This window comes from Python bivittatus, unplaced genomic scaffold (assembly GCF_059951505.1).
Source record: "Python bivittatus isolate LINGU-HERP-01145 unplaced genomic scaffold, Pbiv_v1 ctg000980_np1212, whole genome shotgun sequence".
Classification (NCBI taxonomy): domain Eukaryota; kingdom Metazoa; phylum Chordata; class Lepidosauria; order Squamata; family Pythonidae; genus Python; species Python bivittatus.
The window spans coordinates 21769051-21791386 of NW_028277125.1; the positions used below are offsets into that span (position 1 = coordinate 21769051).

At 39.4% G+C, this 22336-nt stretch overlaps 1 protein-coding gene across 3 annotated transcripts in view; it reads right to left on the reverse strand.

The window, feature by feature from the left end:
* The window catches only part of KCNAB1 (potassium voltage-gated channel subfamily A regulatory beta subunit 1), a 169519-nt gene that overhangs the window by 9739 nt on the left and 137444 nt on the right, over positions 1-22336 (reverse strand). For 2 of the 3 annotated variants that reach the window (XM_007426302.3, XM_007426301.2), the window contains exon 8: positions 21033-21119. The exons of the other annotated variant lie outside the window; for it this stretch is intronic. In XM_007426302.3, coding sequence (XP_007426364.2) covers positions 21033-21119 — 87 coding nt within the window. The remainder of the gene's footprint in view (positions 1-21032; positions 21120-22336) is intronic. 3 annotated transcript variants of the gene reach the window in all.

The following is a 22336-nucleotide window of genomic DNA, read 5'->3' on the forward strand; positions in this document are numbered from 1 at the left end:
TAGACTGTTTCTGTTCTGCAGCCTTTCTGAAATCATCTAGGCATGCATATGGATACACAGAAGAGTGTGCCACTTCACCAATTATCTCCATGGAAGTGTCTTCTGGGCTTTCATATGCATGCATGCCCCAAAGACCTCAGGAAGGCCCTGAAGAAGTCACACTGCACCAGCTTGGTATCTTCAAAGAGCAGCTACTGAGGAGTGCTTCATTTTTGATCTGCCCAGCCAAAATGTAGAACATAATTGTTTGAAGGGACTTTAGAGATCACCTAGCCCAACCAGGGATTCTTGCTGGAACCACAGTTCCTGCACACCTGGAACTCTACTATTGTGCACTCTTGACATACTTCCATGACTGGCTGCCATCCAGCACTGTGTGAATGAAAATGAACAGTGATGCAGTTAGGTCAAGTTTAGGCGCCTGACTTTATGGTTTTACAGGGGAGGGGAGCAGACCTTTAGATAGATATTAGTATTAATTCAGCAATGAACTACATCACTAGCTTTTTCTTCACTCTTTTTTTTAAATTCTCCACTTTTATTTCTGAAGCTCCCTGCAAAATAGTTTGAGCATATGCTATTGCACATTTTCATCTCTTAGCCTCCACTCCAGTTATAGGAATAGTAAAAAATTCCTTCTGCTGCTACAATGCTAGACAATTTGCTTTGCAATAAGGTTATTTTTTAAAACTAAAACTAATACAATGAATACATCTGAAATCGCACATATACTGATTAGTGCCCTACAATTATTTAATGTAAGAAAGGAGAAAAAAGAGAACGTGTTGTGGTGAGTAACATCAGCCCTAATGATACCCGGCATGTCAGTAAAAGCCACTGCTGATGAGGAAGTCTATTTGATATTATCCTTATAACTAGCTGTACTCTGAATGGTCATTCGGGAGAAATCTCGTGAGCAACTGGAGCTGGACTTTCAATCTGATATTTAACTGTACCACTGGAGTTGACATTTAAGCAACCTCTAAAACTAGAGTGGGTCACCATCAGACAACAGATGGGCCATAGTCAGCAACACAGCAGTTCAACACCCCTAGATAGGCCCTTTGAGGTAAGCCACATCAGGAAAGACACCATTAGGATAACTGGAACTCTACTATTGTAGGGTATAATAACCAAATTTTGAAAGCCTGACAAAGATTCTCCACCTCATCCTCCATGCTAAAGAGAATCAAGTCAGGGCAATCTTAAGTTTCTTTCTCATTGCCTCCTCCCTTCCTGGGTTAAGCTGGTGTTTACATACCAACCACTGAAGACTTCCTTCAAGTCTATCTCTGTACTTCTCTACACTATTAAAGAAATTAAATGAAACTTTAAATAGCAAAACACCTTATGAGGTTGGAACTCTCACGAACGTCTCCAAAGAATGCCACAAACATTGTTCTCATGTGAATTTATTTATTAAATTTATATGCCGCCCATCTCCCCCAGAGGATGACTCTGGGTGGCTCATGACATCTCATGTAGTTATACTGAAATCTTACAAAATTTGGCCATTTCATGAGATTTCAGTCAGAGATTGTTTTAAAAAAAATTAACATTTGGTAAGAAGCACTTCAAAAGATAATTGACTCCTGAAGCAGAGAGTGCACTTATCTTTCGGTCACTCTTTCTAGATGCTTACTTTTATAAAGTGAAAAGAAAATGAAAGATGATATTTTGGCTTCCAAAGACTAAAACGATGGACAACTTTTATCTTCATATACCTCCTCAAAGCTTGGCAATCGATTCTGGAAGTCACAAAGAGACTGAATCTCACAGCTGTGTCAGCAGATAGGGCAGGGGGATCAAAATTGGCAAGATGTGGTGTTACAACTGCAAGCCCCACCCTTTTGAATGTGTGTGTAACACTGATACACATACAAAAGGGGAAGGGCTTGCATCATGATGCTACATCTTCCATCTTGCCATGGACACAACTTATAAGGATGGATGATGGTCAACAGTTATTGTAACAATTATTATTTTCACTTATTTTGTGGGAGTAAAAGAGACTAGGGTAATTTAGATACACTTGAAAAGGATTAACATCCTATTTTGTTAGTTGAATAATTCCTATTAAGTAAAAAAATAATAAAATAAAATAAAAGTGTGGCAACACTACTCATGTGGTAAAACTATTAAAGTTTCATAACACAAGAGGGCAGCATTGTAGAAAAAGTTAAATGGGATTTCTAGGTGCATAGCATTAATTCCTCAAGTACAAGGCAACTAACTGAATTGAGGACAAGGTATACAAAGACCACATAGTGGTGTGTTTGTACAGATCCTGTTTATTTGGATAAGCAAAAAAGCATGAATGAATTTCAGTGGGTCAGCTGACAGAATCATAGAGCTGAAAAGGGCCATTCAAGCCATCAAATCCAACCCCAGTGCTCAGCATGGAAATCCCAATTAAGCACCAGTAAGAGATTGTTATGTAACTTTTGTCTGTTCCTTATCCAGTGAAAGGGACCCACCCCTCTTTGCATCACTGGATCCACTGTAAGACTGCTCTCACTGTTGAGAAATCTTTTTTTCTGACATTCATTTGGAATCTGCCTTGATTCCATGTTTCATGGCCAGTACTCTGGAACACTGATCTTCTCTTTTGGGAGCTAACATGCCCTACTCCTTCGATCCCTTTCTATAGAACTTAGTCCCCTTGTTAGAATCCCATTGTCCCTTCTGCACTTTGAGCTTCTTCTATTTTTTTCACTGTTTCTACTTATAAGCTTCTGGAACGGCCACCAGCTATGTATCTAGAGACTCGTAGACCTGTTATTTTGGTGGTTTTCTCATTTGGTTTCAGGGTCTGCTAGTTATCTTTAAGAACTCATGCTGCTGACTGGTATTTTCACTTTCCCATTTTTTTGTCCCATCAGGATATCAGTTTTCTCCTGTCCTATTTCAAACATGCCTATTTTTGTCCCATATTTTAGCTACTTGCGCCAGTTTTTCTTTAACTCCTTTGTTGCACTTGGCCAATGAATCATCCTAGCTGACATTTGCTGTTTTAAGATGTATACTCTTGGAATATTGGGGGGTGGGGGCTACTATTTTGCCATTCTGTGAGTATGCAACCTCTGCAAAATATTTTTAGATAGTCTACAATCCCTTTTTGGTCAAGGTTGTTAAAAAGGTGGTCTGACTTCAGCTGCCTTACTGGAAACATATTAACTGGGCCCTCTTCAGCCACAGTTCAGGCCCAGGAATGAAAGTAAGATAACATGGATTGTTCTGGCATGCTCTTCTTGGTCCTGTTTGACTTCTTGATACCATGGTATCCCTCTGGATTGCCTAGAAGATTTGGGGATTGAATACATGGCTTTACAGTGGTCCTACTCTTTCCTTAAATGGCAGGTCCCGTCAGTGGTACTGGGGAAGGAGGGGTTGGCCTTCTGGATACAAGCATCAATTCTCTCACCCCTGGTTTTTAACACTGTCAGCCCCACTAGGTAGGTCAGACCAGAAAATCAACTCCACAAGGAGACCAGAACTATACTTTACTGAGATAAGCTACAGTAACAGAGTCTTGCAAGTCTGATTGTGCTGTACCTCCTCTCCATCTTATACTTCACTGTATTAGGGAGGTATTTCCCTGAGCTGCTTCCAAATATTATCTTGTTTCCCAGGACTTAAAGAACGCTTCTTCCCCTTTTGTTTAGGTAATGGTTCTTGCATATTTCTGTCTTACTCTTTACAAACATCTATATGAAGTCACTGGAAGGGTTCATCCATCTGTTTGGGTGAGGTATCATCAGTGTGCTGATAAAACCAAATTATAAAAAGCCTAAGCCAGATATATTGTTGAGGCACTGACTCAGTGCCTAGAAACTATGAGGGTCTGTATGTGGTGAAACAAGCTGAGTTTAAACCCAAACAAAATAGAGTTGCTCTTTGTCCAGAGATCATTCTGGATGAGGAGGCACTTATCCTGAAGAAACAGGTCCACAACTTGAGTATTCGCTTGAATTCAGAGCTACTGCTAAATGATCAGATGGAGGCTATTGCTGGAGAGACTGCCCAGCTCCCACTGGAACTGATGTTCCAGTTGCAGCCCTACCTGGAGTAGGAGGACCTGGTGAGGGTAACAAATATCTTTATCACCATCCTCAGTGTCTACTGCAATTCACTCTACACTGGATTATCTTTGAAAACTACTCAAGATGCAACTGGTGCAAAATAGATGAAAGTAATTTGCTGATGGCTATATGTTGATGGATGAAAGTCATTACTGTATACAGGAGTTATGCTGTTATTACAGATGTTGCACTGGTTGCTGGTAAGCTTTGGGATACAATTCAAAGTATTGTTTTTGACCTGTAAAACCTTAAGTGGCTTAGTTCCTAGATACTTGCAGGATTGCTTTCTCTAGGTAGAAATGATTGACCTAGCCTGCTTGAATTGGCTTCTAGGTACAGATGTCAATGGTGCAGATTCTGGTTCATATGAAGTGAGGTTGGTAGGTGCATAAAGACACTGCTTTTCTGTGATGACGTTCTTTCTTTGGAGAGCAGATCAGTGCCAACTCTGGTTTCTTTTGGAAGGGTGGTCAAAACAGTGGCCTTTGGGAATGGATGTTAGCTGATGCCATCTGATAGTTAAAATGATAGCTATAGTTGATTTTCCTTTTTACTGAAGTCTTTTTATGCTTTTAGCCTGTATTGATTTTAGTTTTTTGTTGTTGTAAACTACCAGGTCTTGCTGATTCTGGTGGGTATAAATTAAATAAATAAGATCTCAAAGTGTGAAAATGAAACCCAATAAATGGACCTTACTTCAGTTTTGATAACAAAATAACGTCCTTTATTAATAGCAGGCATAGAATAGTCTTCATGGTGCTTACAGCTCTTTTTTCTTTTAACACCATGATGCTTGATTCCTGCTTGGTCCCTGTTCAGAAGTGCTGCAATCTGTGTATATGATCTAATGCAAAGACTATAGGTCAGTTCTTAGGGCCAGGTTTTTTTCCCCAACATTACTGCCTCCTACGTGTTGGAAATAAATGACTAAGCAAGAGAGACAACCCAAAAAGCAAAGAAAGTCACCAGTAAGCATCACTGCCAACAAGTCTTTGGCTCAACAACAACAACAACAACAACAACACACAAACATATATAGGGAGCATTGCTAGCCTCCCTTTTCTGCCTATGGCAGATGATCTACTCTGGCCTACATTGTCTGACAGGTTGTGGGTTTCCAAGATCTCATTTCCAGACCGGAATCTCATGTCACCTGCTATCATGTCACCATCCTTTTAACTGGAGATGCCAGAAGCTGGAGGCTATTCATGTGACTTATCACAAAGCAGCGCAGTTTGAGAACTGACTTGGGAAGCATACATGGCATTATTGTAAACCTCACCCCATCCACTGTTCTATAAATACCAATATTACTGAAACTGAAACATGATCAAAAAAGGTAACCAGCTGGTACCAAGAAGGACTTTCCATTAAAAAAGAAAAGAACAAGTAAACTTTGCCACTTTCCTAACTGCGTTACTCATTGTCACCCCTCTGTTGGCTGATAGCACAGGGGATAATTACAGTAGAACTTCTTTACATTGCCGTGATTATTTTCATGGTAGAATTTGTTTTCTCTTCAGCCTTGTTTATTTTTTTAACATTTAAGACTGTGTTCCTTTTGGCATCAACCCCTTCAAAAGATTATTTGTGTGAATAATCAAATATACAGAAGAGCTGTTTTTGTTTTTGGCAGATCTTTAGCGAGGGATGTGCCCAAAGGATCACTTTCTGGTTCTTCAAAATAGCCAGAGAGAATGTAATGATGGGTATCCTCATATTATTTCACATCCAATTTGGACCAAAGACCCACCCTGCCAGGAGTATGGAGTGGCCAGCAGGCAAACACAGTGAGTGACAAACCCATTTCTCTATAATCGGATAGAACACGTACAGAGCAGGGTAACCTGGATCTTATACATATTCTGTGCCTCTGATCTTGCACCTTTGTTGCATCTTAGGCAAGCTTCCCCTGCATAGTTGTGTACTGTGCAACAATATAATAAAACATTGCCTAAATAAATACAAAATAATAGTAATATATCGTTATAAGTAGCAACCATATCTTCAAATATAGCCTGGTCAGAGAGAATGGTTGACTTAAGAGATCTAGTGTGAGGGCCATCCACACAGGTGGCAGGATCTAGACTCTGTGTGTGTGTGTACAACTTCTGCCACCTCAAAAGCTGCATCAGACTTTTCATTTCATATTGAAGATCCGTGCTCGAAAAACAGATGGAGCTAGGATCCATTGCAGAGAGAAAATATGGGGGACCTGATGGGATGAAATGGGAAGTTCCTGCAAAGCTTGAGGTTCCTGTTTGCCTTATAACCCCCCCCCAAAAAACAAAACAAAGCTCTCTAAAAAGCCACAAACAAAATAAGGCCTACAAAGTTGATTCCAACTACTCTGGGAAGCCTGGAAAAGGAAGGCTGGAGGGTCACACATACCTGAGCCAATTTCTCCTAAAAGCACCTCAAAACCCATTGCTGAGTTATCTGTTCCGCAGGAGAGACACCAACCTGGCCCTGGTGTTTCTTGCCTCCTACCATCTCCGTCCTAGAGATACCCATGAGTTTTAAGGCATTTTTCTGAATTGTCCTAGCAGAAAGCTCACCCTCTGATTGTCACAGTTAATTATAGCTGTTGCTGCACTTAGACAGTATGGCTCTTAATTGCAAAGGTTTGATTTAGAAAGAACAACAAAAGAAATAAATGGCCACGCCACGCCCCCCCCCCCCCCAAGATTTATCTATCAGGGGTGTAACTTCGGAACTTTGTTTATGTGCACAAATGAGCAGTTCAGAATGACTTTAAGTGCAGAGTTGCCATGGAAACTCTACACATGGTAGGATGCCAATAAATTAGCTCTGTTTTTTTCCTTAATATCCTGATCCTATGCAAATTCTTCTGGGGAAAAGCAGGAGTTTTTCCAAACAAAAAGCATTTGTGATTGCAGCCTTAATCTTTACATTTCTACTAGGAAGAAAGCAACAATATTTTTAAGTGGAGCCTCCATGTTAACACAAAGATTTACGTAAATGTATATATACATGTGCACATGCACACACATGTGTAAGAGTTGGGGAGTGGCCATTTGTGCCACTCACTCTGCCTCCACCCACAACTAAAACATGGTCCCTGATAACTATGCCATCAAAGCTAAACACTAAATCTCTACCATAATGGAAAGCAAAATCAAAAGTTGGATAGAAAAGCTAAAGAGCTGAATGATTTACTGATTGATTGATTGACTGACTGAAAAAAGCTAAAGAGACTTTGAAATTCCAGCTCAAACATAACATCATGCATTCCAGATATGAAAGGTCTGGGTAAAATACAGGCACCATATCTGGGCTGCAAAACTCCAGATGGCCAATAGAGGGCAGCAAAAAGTAAAAGGACACTCTTGACACTCTGCTTCTATCTACTGGTTCCTTGGATTTGTGCAGCCCAGATATGATAGCTCTAAGTAAATAGGCCAACTGGAGGTTGAGTCATGGCAACTGAACTTCTTTTCTTTTTTGGTAGAGACGTTTTGCTACTTGTCCAAACAGCTTCTTCAGTTTGAAAAAGTTGGTTAGGGGGAAATACATAAAGCATTTTTCTGAATTAAAGGCATTTTCTGAAAAATGCCTTAAATGCCACTTTTATGGAAGACATAAAAGTCTTCCAGGGTGGCTGTGTTTCTTACTAGCATGATAGGCTCATTGAGGGACAACAGGAGATGTGATTAGTAGTCTTTGAGATGTAGATGTCTACTCCTAATCCCTCACTCATCCCCAGGGGGATGTTAGTTGTTGCCTTCCTGGTGAACTTTTGAACTGTTCTTAATTTTCTTGGGGACTGTTGAAAGGACAGCCTGGAAAATGGGGAACAAGTTGTGTCTGAGGCCTCCACCTCTACTGAGGGAAGGATTTTCCACTTTGGCATAAATGGATTCCTTCACTCCTCTCTCAAACCACCTATCTTCTCTGTCCAAAATGTGAACATTATTGTCCTCAAATGAGTGTCCTTTTTCTTTTAGATGAAGGTAAACTGCTGATTCCAGTCCTGTATTGTTGCTCCTCCTGTGCTGGGCCATCCTTTTGTGTAAAGGCTGTTTCGTTTCCCCAATGTAGAGCTCTGAGCATTCCTGACTCTACTAATCACATCTCCTATTGTCCCTCAACGAGCCTATCATGCTAGTAAGAAACACAGCCACCTGGAAGACTTTTATGGGGTCCCCCTAACCAACTTTTTCAGACTGAAGAAGCTGCTTGGACTAGTAGTGAAATGTCTCTACCAAAAAAGAAAAGAAGTCCAGTTGCCATGACTCAACCTCCTGACAATTCCACCTGGATGACTGAGAATCTTCATAAACATAAATAGGCCAACACTATGCTTGGTTTGAGGGATCATGACTGATATCAAAAAGCGAAGCTGAATCAGACTTGGTTAGTGTTCGGATAGGAAATACCAAGGCATAGGCTGGAAAGTCAAGAAAACATCCTAGAATTTGGCTGGGGTAAGTACATGGACCTGTAGGAGACTGTTAAATAAGGGGATACCTTGCACACATTCAGAACCGATGGACAAATAAAAGGAACCCAAGGGGTCTCATTGTCCTTCAAAACCTGCTTGTCTTCCAAGTTCTAAAAACTTTTGGTCCTCGAGCACATTTTTTTTCCCAGAACAGGTAGATCACAAATCTATGTAGTTGGTATGTTAGCTGTGGATTCCTACTTCTCACATTTCTGAAACTCATGCAAATTATTTTTTTCCCTTGCAAACCACAGAATGTAATTATTGCAACCTCAATTTTGTTTTGTGTCTTTGTGTGTATATACGTATAGGTGTGTGTTTGTGTATGTGTGTATAGATAGATATAGATATATTCCAAAGTGGACTATTTTCAACACAACCTTCAGCAAAGTGCTTTTGGGTACTATTCCACAATTTGATTTCTTTTACATTTCTGTGCAGCACAGTCCTGATGAAAGTAGTAATCTTCAAAAGCAGTTATAAAGACCGTATATGGATATACATAAAGCAAAGTTATTTATTCCCAGTGCAGAAAGGACAACTTGACAGTTGCTGTGATGCATGCCCACACAAGATAATCTACCTCATAATTTAAAAGTATGAACTAGATGTATAACTTTTTATACATATTATATATATTTACACACTTTTTTGGACTGCCTATGCTTTTTCCTTATCTGTTCTTATCATCCTTTGTCCTATCAGTTTTATTTATATATATATATATATATTTATATATACCAATAGTTGTAATATTGAAAATATCAAAGCTAGATAAAAATCCAAATTAGTTTTATACTATCACAGATATTTTTCATTTTGATAGATTACAAAACAGGTTTGTATAGGATTAGGCTCTGCAAACAATTTTAAATATAGGAACCTTTTTTCACATATGTCTCAAGCCCAACCAGAATAAGGAAGGAACTGCTACTTGTACAGGTGGTCCTCGGGTTATGACCACTCATTCAGTGACTGTTCAAACTTGTGATGGTGCTGAACAAGGGGGACTTACCATGGCTCTTTGGAGTTCCAGTCATTGCAGTGTTCTCGCAGTCATGTGATCATGATTTCTGACATTCCCTGCCGGCTTCCCACAAGCAAAGTCAATGGGGAAGCTGGCAGGAAGTTGGAAGTTGCAGTCACATGAGGTCCTTGCTTAATGACCCACACGGTCCTCGCTTCCAACCTTCTAGGGTTCGGTTATGGTGACAGCTGCTTTTAAAAATGAATAAATTTGGGCCAAACATCTGATCTTCACAGTATGAAGAGGAAGAAGCAGATTATTCAAACTAAAGAACAAAATAGGGAAAGGGAGGTAAAAGCAGGATTCAAACAGTAGGGAAAAACTCGCACCAACCATCACTTGGAGACTGTTTTTCACCTTAAAGCAATTCAGCTTGTGAACACTTCTAAATATGACATGACATACAATTGGGATCGGCTACCTTGCTTTAGCTGGGGACCGCACTTCTCTGGACAGCAAAGGGTGACAGTAGGCAGTGATATTACACAATGTATGGCTGTGTGTGTGGAGTCAGCCAGGAGCCATATGCAAGGATGCACTACACATACCTCCAGGAGAAGAGAATGCATTGGGGCCACCAGAGAGAAGACCTTCCTCCTGTCTCAAGAATTCTGGAATGATTGTTATAATTTTAAAGATATTTCATTATTCCTTTAATTGATTATATTTAACATGATTTATCATGGATGTTTTAATTGTGGACTCTGCAGAGCTGTAAGCTGTCATTTGTGTAAATGGATTCGGCAGCATAAAGTCAAGTAAACAAATAAATACAATCATCAGGCAAACAACAACAAAACAGAGAGAAGGAGAATTCTCAAAAGAGTGATCAAGAACCAATTTATGCACTATAGCAGTCACAATTTAACACAGAGTTAAGGCAAATCTATTTGTTTGTCCTAAAGCCAGAATAATGAGAGGTATGGAAACCATTGAAAAATCTGACTGATATGATTAACCTGGCTGGGGAATTCTGGGAGTTGAAGTCTACACCACTTAAAGTTGCTGAGGTTGAGAAACACTACTTTAGATGCATTCTACACTATAGGTCCTGTACTAGTCCCTTCCAGTTCTATAATTCCATGTACAGGTAGTCCTTGCTTAATGATGGTAATAGGAACTAGCAACTCTGTTGATAAATGACGTAAAGCATGATGTCACGTGACCATGCTAACTTATGACAGCAGTTGCGGCAGTCACAGTTGCCATCATTAGCAAGTCCTGTGTGGTTGCAGCATCCTGCAATCCATGATCACCATTTGCAACCTCCTGCCGGCTTCCCCATTGACTTTGCTTGTTGGAAGCTGGCAGTGAAAGTCACAAATGGTGATCACATGACTGCAGGAAGCTGCGATGTCATAATTGCGAGCTGGTTGCCAAACACCAAATCGTGATCACATGATTGTGGGGACATTGCAATGGCCGCAACTATGAGGATCCGTCGTCAAGTCCCCCTCATTCAACACCATTGTAATTTCGAAAGGTCGCTGAACAAGTGGTCGTTCAACAAGGACTACCTGTAGCACTTGAACTTTAATGTTCCAGATATGTGTCTTAACATAAAGCACAATGTGTCCAACCCTCCCCATGATCTGGGAACATCTAGAATTCTGAACCCTAAATAATACTATCAGTATTGACTCACACTAAACAATTCACCCAGGCATTTCCCACAGGGACAAAGCATTTCATCAAGAACAGGATAATGGAAGTAAGAATTATTATGTCTGAATAATAAGAGCAATCTGAGCATAGACAAAACCTATTCTCCTGAGCTTCATTAAAAACCTACATATACCTCTAAAAACAGTACCAATTATGATTCCACTAATATTTCCCTAACACAATAGGAAATAAGACCTTGCACAAATGCTCCTCCACTGCAAGTGAATCATAGCAACATTGCTCTCTCCGTTTTGCTCAGAGCACATCAGCAGTCACACAGTAGGAACATTTCCAAAAGACAATGATGCGAGAGGTGTAATTATCACAAACACCATGTGGAGTTCTTTGTATTTTCTTCTCCATTTTCCTAATATGAATACATGTGAGGTTAACCTCCCACAACTAGTTATTCTCCTGTCAATTTAGGATGTGAACAAAGAGGCTTTGTCCCCAACTAGTTCTTCTTCCTTGGTCCAAAATTGTCTTACACCCTCTCCACCGATGCATAGTTATAAGATCCCTGAGCCAGATCCTTTTGCTTCATGAATCCTATGATTAAGGAGGAGAAAATCAAGAGTTGGTGCTTGAAAACATAACAAGTATGAAGAAAAGGGAAAAGTCTGAGAATGACCAAAGTTATGCAGATGTAACTGCATCCCTGACCAACTTTTATTCTCTTAACAATAATACAGAAATAAATAGTAAAAATGAATAAGCTAGAATTCTGGATTAAAAAGTGAAGGGGGGTGGGCAGGGGAAATTGGCCAAATTGTGATTTGTTTTAGCTTAAGGTTTGCATGAACACAGTTACTACAGTTTGTAAAACATGTTTTAAGGCTTGGTGCAATTTGTGAAACAAAACAATTATGGTTTACCCAATAAACCATTGTTAGTTCAATGTATGAACCAATCCACTGATTACAAATATAATATACGTTTATATGCTTAAGATATAGAGATCTTGCAAAATTCAAAAGGACTCCTTCCTGCCTGGTACCTCAAGCATTCTGAGGAGCTTACATTTCCCATCATGCACTGGAGTTGCAGTCCCAAAACATCAGGAGAATGGCACGTTGAGGAAGATTTTTCTACATTCCCTCATCCAACTTTTTCCAGCCAACAGTACTCTAAGATAGGCTAAACTAAGAGCCATTGACTGACCCAAAGTAAACTTCTATGGCTAAGGATGGACATGAACCAAAGGCATATTAATTTTACAGCAACTGAAATTTATAATATAGACAGATATCTCCCTATCCAACTTTTTGCTAATTTTTAAAACCACTCATTATAAAACAATATATATATTGAGAGGACTGACTTTACTACGTAGTCCTTTAATTCTTCTGCAAGCTACACAGCTACTGTAAAGCCAATGTGATATACAGGTAGTCCTTGTTCAGCAACCACAATTGGGACTGGCAACTCGGTCGTTAAGTGAAGCAGTTCCTAAGTGAAAAATCACATGACCTTGACTGTGCTTATGATTTTACTTCAGCTTTCCTTTGCTTTACAGCATCAGAAAGATATGACCCCAAACAGTCAGCTGAGCCCAAACGGTGGGAAAGATTTCTGGAATTCAACTTATGAGGAAGCCAGGTAGAAGGGCAAATCTTATAGCCCTTTTTCCCTACTCCTCCACTGTTTGGAACGCTTACCCTGGTGCTGGGATAATTAGGAAGAAGAGAACTGATGTTTGTATTTACACTCATTGGAGAGGAAGGGATTACAAGAGAGTAAGCAGACACAGAATGGGGAATACATATGGAAAGGAATGTGAAAGCGCTGACCATCTGCCTTTGGAAGCAAACAAAAGCCTTTAATGTGAAACTGATTAGGATCTTCTCAATTTCAGGCAGCAGCTAATTAACAAGTCACAGAGCTGAGCTTATTAACTCAGTTAATAACTTTTTAGGGAAGCGCTGCGGAGAAAAGCAGCTCAGGAGAGAGAGCTTGTTTGGGCAATCTCTCTGCTCTGTGAGGGGGGACAGAAAGAAAAAAATGGGTCAGACACAGGACAACGTGTACTGACTGTAATGGCAAGCATGTGACTGAGAGAGAGACATTGCAAAGGTTGTAAACGCGGGCATAGGTTGCAAAGTTACTTTTTCATCACCATCGTGACTGTGAACAGTCATTGTCCCAGGCAGTTGCTAAGTGAGGACTACCTGTAGTGGTTAAGCTGCTGGACTAGGGCTGGGCAGACCCAGCGTCAGCATGGAAGTGTGTGCTCTCTTAGACCAACAATCCCTCAGAGTTGTTGTGGGGATAAAAAGAAGAAAGATCTTCTATAGCCTTAAGCTATGGAGAAAAAACACCTAATACATAAACAAAAAATGAAATGAATTTTTTAAAAATTGCCATTTTAATAGTAGTGTGGTTTAACAGAAAGGTGCAAACAGAATTCCAACAGTGTTGATGCCTGACAAATTAACTTATCATTACCATTCAGGAGAATGGTAATTCTGTGTAGTGAACTAATAACCTTCACTTTAGCCAGATGAGGAATATATTCTTGGGAGCTGCTGCAGCATGAAATTTGGACTAATGATCAAAGTTTGAATTAATGATCAGTCAGGAAAGGTTGAATGCAAGATATAAAGCAACATAGAGTGAAGAGGGAATGGAGCGTTCCATGGAGTTCTGTTGTTGTTGTTGAAGTTAGTCTGTGGCTTCACAACAGAGTAGACCGATATACCTTGTCAGCACAGCATGTCGGTGAATCATGAATCCTCAAATCATGCAGCTCACCAAAGCTTATGTCTTTGAACTTTTTTAGTCAGAAAGGGTGCTACCAGACACCTGATTTTTTTTGGTACCCAAAATTAACATGACTCTCCTCCTACAATGTGGAAATCAAGTAGGACTAGATAGCTATCAACAGGATATCTTGCCATAAGTAGGATATTTATTGTTTGCTTATCTGGTGACTGAACTGTTTCTTCTCTTCTCTAATACAACTTTGGTCCAGTCGTTCACAGCTTGCAGCTACTTAGTTCTTTTGGATGCATCTTGGGCAAACCATAGTTTTTATGCTGGTTAAAGATAACAGGTCTAGGATAACAGATTTATGACAAATTTTGTATTTCTTTTTTTGATAAAGTGATTTATTTTATCTTGTTAGATTTGAGACTGACTTGTGGTCACGTGCCCAATGAAGGATGTCTAGGCTTGGGAGGCTACTGAAACAATGAGCAAAGTTTGGAAGAAGACCCCATTTGGGCTGCACCAATTTTCCTAACAGAAAAGGAGTAGCATATTTCAATGTGTGTTCAGTGACTCAAGTGGAAGTCCTTAGCCTTCACTGCTTAGACGCATAAATACTTGTCACTACAACCAAAGGCAAGAGCTGCAAAAACGTGTAGGCTATGCTGACAAACATTCCCCCTCTATCATCTGGTTTATGATGTGTATTTATCATCCCTTCGGAGGATTAACAGCATGACTCATGGTGGGCTTGAGCATTAGCATAAAACAAGGCTGTGAAATTGGCCAAACAGCTACAGAAGCACATAGGAAAGCTGCAAAAAGATGCAGTAAATTTGTGCATGGAGAAGGTGTATATTCTATCTTGATGGCGTCTAAGTACTTAAAAATGTTCTTTCTGAAGATAGTTGCACATATCTTTATGCACAAGTTATGTTTCCTGGGCCTTCAGAAAATGTTCAGAGCCAGCATCTGATTAAAGACATCTTTTTCAGTTAATCATACTTCGTTTGCTTTCAAGATGAAGCATGCATATTGGCAGTATGAATCACCCTGGAGAGTCACCTACTGTATTTACCTGATAGGAAGATGAGTTTTTCCCAAATAATTACCTGTGAATTGAGGAAATCATCTCACATTTGTTGAAAAGAAGATGCAAAGGGTTGCCGAAAAATATGGATGGTTTTGAAGACCAGCCATTATCTGGGAGTCCTGCTTGGAGGTGAATTTAACCTTTTTTGGAATGCTTAAACAGGACTTTTCTAAACTGGGTATTTCCCCAGTTTTGTTCTTTCCTTCCTCTTTCCTTCTCCTTCTCAGTGAAGCTTCCCTTCCCAAAGCAACATCCTGATTTCCGGCCCCCCCCCCCCGCTCTTATTTTTTACTGTTTCCTCTGTTAGGAAAGATGGAAGAAGCCTTGCTGTTCCATATTAATAACAATATGGCAGTGGTTTGCCATCTTCAGGATGTTTTTCCAATGTACCCTCTAATGACTTGGGATTTTTTGTGGTTACCCTTCCAAGCTATCACCATGTTCAGTCTTGCTTTACTTTTTCAAAATCTAGCAAGGTTGCCTAGTTGTTACAGCTATGGATAAATTTGCAAATATAACCATGCAAATTTGCATGATTCATAGAAAAAGTTGCTTTCATGTTTGCAGAATTTAAATTGCTTTCTTTTTAAATGATTTTGTTCCTTAATTTTTAGCCATACAATCTCAGATTTTAATCTACTTCTCCGAAATTTGTTAGGCTACTAAATATTGGCTTATTTCTAATAAAAAGTTTAAGAGCACATGTTTTAGATCCTTACTAGCTTTGATATGGCCCTGTCTTGAACTTTCAGCAGTTAATTCCTGTCCACATTGCAACAGGTTACCAGTTCTAGACTAACTGTAGGATTGATGCTTTTCAGAGGGGAAACATTTTACAAATGCTTGGTCAGTGAATACTTTCATGCTATGGATTAAATCAGAACTGTCTAAACTGGTGTTTCTCAACCTTAGTAATTTTAAGATGAGTGGACTGCAACTCCCAGAATTCCCCAGCCAGCATGGCTGGCTGGGGAATTCTGGGAGTTGCAGTCCATGCATCTTAAAGTTGCCAAGGTTGAGAAACACTGGTCTAAACCATGCTTTATATGTCAAGATCTGATACACACATAATTCTTTTCCTCAAAAGCAGGATAGAAACAGAAAGTTCCTATTCTCTTAACTTATTACGATGAGGCAATGTTAAAGAGTGAGGACGTTCTTTCATTGCAAAGCCTGTCCAGGGTAAAAATAACTAAAGAAGTTGCTCATCAAAACTTATCACCTGGATAGTAGATTAAGAATGCCCACAGCCCACCCATTTCCATTTCCCTCACTGTGGTGAGATATGTTATACTGCCAATTAAATTACAAACTTTTTTCATTCATGCATCTAAATTATCATATAATTATTTTATCCCAATCTAAGTCCTCTGTCATTTTTTTGGGGGGGGGGTAATGTGTTAAATAGCATCCTTATGTACTTTTGATATCCTGCTTTATGCAAGATACCCTATCCTTCCTCTTATATAAAGAGAAAAATGCCTTAGAAAACTGTGAAAAGTTTCTTAGGAAATTCAAGTTTTCCCTCCTACTCTTAAAGTGGGTGTATAAGAACAAACAAACAAACAAATAAATATCCCCAAATAATTCATGTCCTTTAAAGTTAGACTACCTCGAATCCTTTAAGTCAGTGTTGTCCAAACTTGGCCACTTTAAGATGAGTGGACTTCAACTCCCAGAATTCCCCAGCCAGCATGGCTGGCTGGGGAATTCTGGGAATTGAAGTCCACTCATCTTAAAGTGGTCAAGTTTGGACAACACTGCTTTAAGTGATAGAAAGAAGAAAAAACCAAAACACACTGCATTGTTGAAGTTCTCCAAACTTATCTCTGGGTGGCAGACATTTTATTTCCCCACCAGGGAATATCATCAGTGCAGGAGTTTTGGAGAAATGAGTGTTGTTAGTTATCAACCCTACCTCCTACCTGATGTCTTACCTACTTTGCATGTGTTTAGGTGCAGGGTGGTTGTTTTTGAGGTGTTATATATTTGGTTGACTAAATGGTGATTCTCTTTACCTCTCCGATGGTTTCTTCCTGTGTGGTTGGTGGTGTTGATAACCGTGATGGGATGGCTCCATGGAAGGAAGGATGGAAGGGCATTATTTTTTTACTGTGATTGTTGAAATCCAGATGTGTTTTGGTTACCAGGCTGATATGGAGATAGTGCATCTATCTGTTGGTTGATTGCTGTGTGATGGGAGGATGTTGGTGGATGTTGGGCTGATGGGCTAATGTTGGATCTTTACTTATGTCTTTTGATACATCCATAGATATGGATTAATTCTGTATGCCTGTTAATCACTGCTTGGTCCAACTCCCACACATGAATTGTCTTGCATTTTTCGATCGGGCTTGTTCCACATTTTCCACAGTTTAATACCTGAGGTTGTTTGTGTGAAGGGAGATTAGTAAATAAAATACAGTGCACAAATCCCAAGACACAAGTCTTCATGAATACACAGAAAGTAAGCTAGGGATGACCAAGAATAAGCAGTGAGAAGATACAGTTTAACAACTGTAAGAGATTAGCATTGCTGCAAACAGATGGGCCTGAAGAAGTTAGCCAAACACAGAACAGCAGGGAGACCAGCCATTCCAGCCATTCTTTGTATTGTCACTGGAGAGCAAGAGTTGACAAGCAATGCCATCTCCATGGTTCTTATTCAGCGCAACCAAGGAAGAGGAACAATTGTTCCGAAAACTGTTTCTATGAAGTGATGTTTATATAAATGCCATTAGAATGAACTGTGCACGTGCAATTATGCTTGCCATGAATACCTTTCTGTGCAAGAATAGTACTTCGAATGCCGCTGAATTTAATGATTCTTATCTTTGGCATAGGATTTCAAACAGCTTCAACCTTGTGCAGGATCGCAGCCTTACTGTATTTTTCTCTTCATTATAACTGGTTGAACAAAAAGGTTATATTTTGCTCCAAGTCACAAAACTTGTTAAGCTCATTAACTGCTAGCAAATTTACACTTCTCTCCCCATCTCCAGTAAAAGCTCTCAACCTTATCACCACGGGGCATTGTCAGGAAACATCACATCAGACCAAACATTTAAGAAATGCTACTGGTGTCTGTTTCAATTTGCACAAAACGGATGAGTCATACTTTAGATTTTTATATAAAAAATAATAATGCACAAAGGTAAATTTACACATAAGAAAAAATATGCCTAATCTGTGTTTTCAATGCAGAAAAAATATGCCATTAATTGAACGCTGTAGTCAAAACAGTATTTAAAAAGAGAGTAAGTAACAAATGGTGATACATAAAGCAGCCCCGGGAAATAAATATTCCCTTTGTTTTTGGAAGTTATATATGAAATCACAGCAGCTTGGCAAAGCACAACTGCAGGGGTAAGAAGAGCTTTACAAAACATGAAAACAAAAGGCCATGTAATTAGCATTTATTTTTACAAAGGCCCAATGATTGTATTCTTTAACAGGATGTGTCTATTAGTCAAAAGAATATTTATTGAAAATCATATAATCAATCAGCACCTAAGTCATATGTGCACCGAGGTAAGACAACCAAAAATACAGCATTGCCAATATAATTATTGGGAGCCTCTGTTATTTTTCATTAAGGTACAAAGACTAAGCAGAACGAGGCTGGGTAAACCCAAGCCGTCATCTCTCTTCCAACAGCAGCCAGAGAATACAATGCCATGCTATCCCTAGACATGGAGCTGAATGTTTAACTGATTTCCTAGCTACTAGCTATGGCTTGAAAGACCTATCTTTCAAGTATATATCAGAGCAAGGACAATGAGAAGATTTTTTTTGTTTACAGGTTGCCCACTGCTGCTCCATGTCACGATTTCCATCATATACGAGGTCATGACACGGAACAGCAATGGGCAACCTTTTTAAAAAAATTCTTCTAATATTCAAGGACTTCAGGAGGCAAGGTCAGTTATGTGGTGACATTATCCAAGCGGGGGTAATTTATTTTAGAATGGAGGCGTGGACGGGGGGAAGTTGGCTTTGTCTGCCACGTTTCAAAGTAAGTGTATTATGTATCATACCTGCTCTGGCCCAACCTTTAGAAGTGGTTATCATGAGGATAATTGCAAGCTGTAGAACCTCCCACAAATGTTAGTCTCCTTAACTGGAGGTCTAATGATCTTTAATCTGATATCTGGAAACAGAGGTGGAAAATATCATATATTTTAAGTTTACTACCTGCTATGGGGAAGAGTGGATCAGTGTTATTACAACCTCTATAATGTCCAGTGAAGCAATACTTGGACTTAAGCTAAAAAGCCCCTTGCACACATACATCTTCCTTGGGAAAACTAAGCACTAATAATCAATCCATCAAATAAGCAGCCATAATCAATCCATCAAATAATCAATCCATAATCAAATAAGCAGCCATAATCAATCCGGTGCTAGGAACAGCCAGGTGTGAAGAATGTTGCAAGCAGTAACGAGATAGTGAAAGTGCTAACTGCAAGAATGCTAACTAGGACAAAGAGGGACTAACAGTGCTGGGAACCCAAGGCTTTTAGAGAGCAGCTAGAGGAATGAACCCACTTCTGATATGCTTTCTTTGACCCTTTATTTTAATTCAAGGGTGCCACTGCATCCAGCTGCACCTGTCTCACTTTATAGCCATGCACATTAACTTCCACATGCTGTAACCTGATCAATGAATCACAGTCAAATTAAACACATAATTTACATAACTCTATAAAGAGGTTTGGTAGTTCGCTGCTCTTTAGACTTGTCTTTGCCTCCAGCACCAACTAATAACCCAATTTATGCTTCAATGATGGTGTGCTGGCCTCCAGTTTAAAGGAACTCAAAAATTCTACAATTCTTTCAGCTTTTGTATGGGGATTATATATGGAGACACCCGTATTGGTCCGTTCAGAGCAGGGTTTTTCAAACTTGTCAACTTTAAGATATGTAGACTTCAACTCCCATGCTGGCTAGGGAATTCTGGAAGTTGAAGTGCACACATCTTAAAGCTGAGAAGTTTGAAAAACACTGATTTAGAATAAGCTCAATTTTTTATTTTTCCAATGTAAAGTTCACTTCTTCCTGTTTGTATGTCAGTTGGGGTGTGTGTGTGTGTGTGTGTGTGTGCATACACACACACACACACACACACACAAGAGACTCATTTTGGTGTAGTAGTTAAGGCATCAGGCTAGAAATTGGGAGACCGTGAGTTCTAGTCCCTTTGGGCTAGGCACAAAGCCATTTGAGTGACCTTGGGCCAGTCTCTCTCTCTCTCTCAGCCCTAGGAAGGAGCCAATGGCAAACCACTTCTGAATAAGCTTGCCAAGAAAACTGCAGGGACTTGTCCAGGCAGTTTCCAAGCATCGTTCACAACATACACACATACATACATTATGCATGAAATTAGTATGTATTTTTGGCAATGATTCCTAAAAACTAATTTTGTGTACTTTAGGTATGTGGTGAAAAATATGTTCCAGGTCATCTGCCTTAACTAGATTTTTATTAATTTTTGTTTGTTTCGTTGTATTTTTATTTTTCTGTTCACAACCCAAGGCATATTGATTGAGATGGGTGGCCATCTAATTTGTTAAACAGATAAATCAGATGGAAAATGCCAACTATGTAAATCTGTATGGTTTAGTTGATGTACGGTTTTGCCATCTCTGACTGGAGCTGCACGGAAGTTACAGTATCAAGCTGGGCAATTAAAATACAAGTAAATCAGGAAAAGGAAGCATTTATGCATTGCAAACGAAAGGTGTTGAAATTACTCTAGCAATACTTACAGCTACAGTCCCGGTCTACATAAATACACATACATCCTCTGCTCTAAGTGCATGTCTCGTAATAAAAATATTGAAGGCTCCAAAGAATCAAGATCTAGAAGTTTTTTATATAATGTGTGCTCCTTGCATACTTGAGGCTAACCATTTTTCTATCCTGTCATAAGCAACGTAAACGTATGAGCCAAGATCAATCAAGCAAAACGCTTTTGTTAAATTTATTGCTAACCTTCCATTGGAGTATTACCGTCTGGTCGATTTGCAAAGACAACATCCACATATTCAAGCTGCAGTCTCTGGAGAGAGGCTTTTAATCCTGGAAATGAAACAGGGGAACATTAGAGTCAAGCAGAGGGGCCTGAGCACATGACAGGGAATTTGATGGCTCAGAAGCATCATACATCTAAGACTTCCTCAAAGGTAGAGTGAGGATAGATAAAATTATACTGCCTATTAAAAAGAATCAAAGCAAGAGATTATGAAGAATTTATCACTTTTCGCATGGTTTCATTTTCTCTGTGTGTTTTTTATGATGAAAACTGGATTGGAGTAGGCAAGCATTTGCCAGTCAAACCCTAAAAGTACGTCCTCAAGGGATAGGGTTTAGAGATACATCCTGTTTTAGGTTACACTGACCACCAGGAGGCACTGTTTTCATCTTTATTGGGAATCTTCAGAAGTAGGTAGCCAGATGTTATTCTATAGGGTTCAAACTCTCTACTGGGAATTGAATTCACGGACCTTCACGTTTTATACAGTCTATAAACAGTGCATTAGCTTTAGGAGTTATCGACTCAGTTGCAGGAAGGAACATCCTGCACTCAGCAGGTGCAGGAAGAAACATCCTGTTTTAGGGTACATCTAATGAAGTTCATGTCACAGTAGTATGAGTGTTGGTTTGGGATTTATTTATGTATTTGCATATCCCCAGTCCCCAAAGTATTCTGCACTGATATAGTTCCACACAGTTAAAAATTATTCAAGAGTTTCCCCAAACTGAATATCCAAAATAGATGAATAACAATAATAATAAATAATAACAACATAGCCCTATAATAATAAACATATGACTCCAATGTGGTAGAACAAAAGAAAATAGGTATCAAGGTGAGATCTGTAAAATAGGTATTAAGATGAGATCTTTGGAGCACCTTCTTCAAACTGGCTAGAACTGGGGATGATGGAAACTGTAGCCTAACCATCTGGACAGTACCACATTGGGGAAGGTTGTCATCATCTTTCTTCTGTTATGATGATGGTAAGACAGAGAGAAGTGTCTCTGATACTCCTCTAAATATATGGACAGATTTGTAAAGGAGAAGGCAGTTCCTGATATCTCACATGGGCATTAAAATATTTATTTGGCTAGTTTACTTGTCCTACTTTATATCCTGCCTTTTCTCCATGGATATCTTCCTTCTTTATAGATAGGTTCAGCTGAGGCAGGTAGGTTTGGCTGAGAGTTAGAGACTGGTCCAAAATCATCCAATGAGTTTCCACAGCTAAGGGTGAACTTAAACCTGAGCCCAACAA